The 3,976-nt window shown below is 54.9% G+C and overlaps 1 protein-coding gene across 1 annotated transcript in view; it reads right to left on the minus strand.

The window, feature by feature from the left end:
• ENH_00028040 (hypothetical protein) overlaps positions 1-3,746 on the minus strand; it is a gene marked incomplete at both ends in the record, with an annotated part of 4,807 nt that extends 1,061 nt beyond the window's left edge. The window contains 8 exons of the mRNA XM_013584761.1: positions 1-7; positions 326-403; positions 848-1,495; positions 1,793-1,969; positions 2,492-2,650; positions 2,860-2,949; positions 3,192-3,293; positions 3,561-3,746. The exon at positions 1-7 is cut by the window's left edge and continues 353 nt beyond it. Of these exons, the coding sequence (XP_013440215.1) occupies positions 1-7; positions 326-403; positions 848-1,495; positions 1,793-1,969; positions 2,492-2,650; positions 2,860-2,949; positions 3,192-3,293; positions 3,561-3,746 (1,447 nt within the window). The remainder of the gene's footprint in view (positions 8-325; positions 404-847; positions 1,496-1,792; positions 1,970-2,491; positions 2,651-2,859; positions 2,950-3,191; positions 3,294-3,560) is intronic.
• Between the last annotated feature and the right edge of the window lie 230 nt (positions 3,747-3,976).

The following is a 3,976-nucleotide window of genomic DNA, read 5'->3' on the forward strand; positions in this document are numbered from 1 at the left end:
GCTGAGGCTGCGGAGAGAAAGGCGGGAAAACGCAGTGTGAGGCACCAGCGAGAGCAGCAGCAGCAGCAGCAGCAGCAGCAGCTGCTGCTGCTGCTGCTGCTGCTGCTGCAGCTTCTGCAGCAGCTGCTGCTGCTGGTCTTTGCATGACCGCAAAGCTGCCGCAACCCGGAAGCCTCCGTGTGAGTTTCCCTGGTCCCCAGCGCTGCGCCGGAGGCTTCAGCAGGGCCTAGGGTTTAGGGCTTAGGGTTTAGGGTTTAGGGTTTAGGGTTTAGGGTTTACCGGATAAGTTTTGGATGTGGCGCCAGCTTTTCTTGGGGGGCCGCACCGACAGCAAAACTCCCTCAGTGAAAGGGTCGCTGGGATCGACCAGCTCCAGCTCTGCGTCTCCGCCTTGGCTCAGCATCTGCGCGCAAACCCTAATTTAGGGTTTAGGGTTTAGGGTTTAGGGTTTAGGGGTTGGGGCTGACGCGGGCGCTACACTCTTACACGTGCCGCAAACCCACTCGCAGCAACAGCAGCAAGACCCATAGCATTTGCTGCGTCAGCAGCAGCTGCCGCAAAACCAAAGCTTGCAGCAGCAGCAGCAGCAGCAGCAGCAGCAGCCACTGCAACAGCCGCAGCAGCAGCAGCACCACCACCACCCCTACCACCGGCAGCAGCAACAGCAGCAGCAGCAGCACCGCCACCGCCACCACCACTACCACCAGCAGCAGCAGCAGCAGCAGCAGCAGCAGCAGCAGCAGCAGCAGCAGCAGCAGCAGCAGCAGCAGCAGAAGCAGCAGCAGCAGCAGCAGCAGCAGCAGCAGCAGCAGCAGCAGCAGCAGCAGCAGCAGCAGCAGCAGCAGACCCTGTATGTTTCTTTGAGTTTGGTGGCAATGATAGAAAAAGCTGCCATGAATTCTTCTTTCCGTTTGGCCCTGAGGCTTTCTAGCTGCGTCTTTGCTGCATCTCTTGCTGCTGCTGCTGCTCGTGTCTCCTTTTCCTTGGCCAGCAGCTCCTGGCGCTTTTGCGAGAACAGCAGCAGCGCATGCAGCAGCCCCTGCTGCTGCTGCTGCTGCTGCTGCTGCTGCTGCTGCAGCTTGCTTATCGCCTCAGCGCTGTACTGCTGCAGGCTGCTTTCGCTCAAGTCAATCTGCAGCCGCTGCAGCAAAGCAGCAGCACCTGGCCCCAACTCCTCTTGCTGCTGCTGCTGCTGCTGCTGCTGCTGCTGCTGCTGCTCTTGCTGCTCCTCCTGCTGCTCGGACTCGGGGTCGACAGAGCCATCTGTCAGGGCCAAAACTGGCTCCTGCTGCTGCTGCTGCTGCTGCTGCTGCTGCTGCTGCTGCTGCTGCTGCTGCTCGGACTCGCTGGGCTCCTCCTCTTCTGCCTGTATGGTGGCGTCGATTTCCATGAGGCACTCCAAAGCAGCAGAAAACTGCCGCTGCTGCTGCTGCTCCTGCTGCTGCTGCTGCTGCAGCTGCTGCTTCAAGGAGTCGTACAGGTGCTGCGTTTCTAGCTGCAGCAGCAAGCACGAGCAGCAGCAGCAGCAGCAGCAGCAGCAGCAGGCACCATCGGTTTCTAAGAGCCAGCCATGCGGACATGAAGTGGCAGCAACAAAAGTTCTTGCTGCTAGTACTGCAGCAGCAGCAGCAGCTGCTGCTGCTGCTGCTGCTTCCCCTTCGGAGTAGAGCTGAAGCCTGTGCAAACCCGAAATCTGCTTTCCACAGTCCCACCAAGCCCAAAACCCTTAACCCTAAACCCTAAACCCTAAACCCTAAACCCTAAACCCTAAACCCTTGCTTGTGCGTCTTACAGACGCAAGAGACGTTTCCTTGAGTGTCTCCTCAAGTTGCTGCTGCTGCTTTTGCAGCTGCTGCTGCTGCTGCTGCAGCAGCTCTCGCTGCGTCTTTGCCTCCTCTAGCTTCTCAACAACTTTTCTTGCTTCTTCCTCGAGAGCAGCAAGAGACTGCTGCAGCTCCTCTGTCCTTTCCTGTTCACAAAAAAGGGTTTAGGGTTTAGGGTTTAGGGTTTAGGGTTTAGGGTTTAGGGTTTGTGCAGCCCGGCCTCGAGGGCTTAGGCCTGCAGGCCCGCTCTTCCGCCACCCCCCAGCCGCTCCCACCGCCCACTGCCCAGCGCCGAGGGTTTAGGGTTTAGGGTTTAGGGTTTAGGGTTTAGGGTTTGTTGCCTGGTGAGTTTGAATCTCCCGCTGCAGCCGGCTCTTGTCTTTATTTATCCGCTGCAGCTCTGCCCGTTTTGCTGCGACTTCTTGCTGCTGCTTTCCTTCTTTTTCTTTCAGCAAATTAAAAGCTATAAATAAATAAACAAATAAATAAATAAATAAATAAATAAATAAATAAATAAATAAATAAATAAATAAATAAATAAATTTGAATTATTAATTATCAATTCGTAGGAAATAGCCAGCTGGTGGCTGCGTACGCGTGCGGCGCACGAATCCTAAACCCTAAACCCTAAACCCTAAACCCTAAACCCTAAACCCTAAACCCTAAACCCTAGGCTCGCCTCTTTCCGCCTTGAGCAGCCTGGCCTTTCTCTTTCTCATTTCTTCTCCTCCAGCTTGCTGCAGCTGCTGCATCAGTTCATTAACTTTTGCTTCTTGCTGCTGCACTTGTTTATGAATTGCTGCTTGCGAAGCGCTGTGAGACGAGACCTGGAGGCCCGCAAACCCCAAATTAGGGTTTAGGGTTTAGGGTTTACGGTTTTAAGCGCAGCGGGTACTGCTTGGCGCAGACGAGCGGGGTTCAAACAGACTCCGCTGTCGCTGAAATACCTGCCTTTGCTGTGCAAGCAACGTAAACCCTAAACCCTAAACCCTAATCCCTAAACCCTAAATCCTAAACCCTAAACCCTAAACCCTACCTCTGCCTTGAGTTGCTTCAGTTTGTTTGCTTCTGCTTTCGTTAATTCCTCCTGCGAGGCTCTTTTTGAGCGCAACTCCGCCTCCCGCCTCTGAGCCGAAACCCTAAACCCTAAACCCTAAACCCTAAACCCTAAACCCTTAACCCTCCCGGGTTTTATGAGGTCGCAGTTCGAGATCCCGTAGCGCCGCATGAAGAATAAACCCTAAGCCCTAAACCCTAAACCCTAGCAGCCACTTCTCGCCGAACTGCGTGGCGGTGGGGTGCAACCCGATCACCCTAAACCCCAAACCCCAAACCCTAAACCCTAAACCCTAAACCCTAAACCCTCACCTGAAGCTGAGCTGCTGCTATGTCTTGCTGCAGCAGCTCAATGGCCGACTCGGCCTCAGCGCGCTGCCTCTCCAGGTGCTTTTCATTTGTAGCCAGCTCCTCCTGCAGGCACAAACCCTAAACCCTAAACCCTAAACCCCAAACCCTAAACCCTAAACCCTAAACCCTAAACCCTAGAGCCTAGAGACTAATCAAATACTGTGTGCAGCTTCGGAAGGCGTAAAGTCTTGCTTTGGTGTAGCTACCGCCAAACCTCAGTTTGAAACCCTAGAGCCCAAATTCAAAACTCTCAACTCCAAACCCTAAACCCTAAACCCTAAACCCTAAACCCTCAGCCCAATATAAAAAGTGCGTTCCATGTTTGCGTACTCTTCTGCGCTTGTGTTCGCTGATTGCGCCTTGAAGCTGTTTGATGGTTTGCTGCAGCTGCTGCAGCTCCTGCTGCTGCTGCTGCTCCGTCTCAAATGGAGCAGCAGCAGCAGCAGCAGCAGCAGCAGCTCGCTGCGTGTCAGTCCTTATGCTGCATCCCCCAAACCCTAAACCCCCGCCCACCATGCGGCCGTCCAGCTCGATCAAACCTCCTTCCAGAGTCACCACTGAGGCGCAGCAAACCCCAAACCCTAAACCCTAAACCCCAACCCCTCCTTTCCAGCTCGCACAGGCCCCAAACCCTAAACCCTAAACCCTAAACCCTAAACCCTAAACCCTGCGCCTTCCCCCGCAGCCAAAGCTGCCGCCGGCTCACCTCCGCCCCCAAACCCCAAACCCCAACCCCCAAACCCCAA

Source organism: Eimeria necatrix, genomic scaffold (genome assembly GCF_000499385.1).
Source record: "Eimeria necatrix Houghton genomic scaffold, Enh_scaff206, whole genome shotgun sequence".
NCBI lineage: Eukaryota > Apicomplexa > Conoidasida > Eucoccidiorida > Eimeriidae > Eimeria > Eimeria necatrix.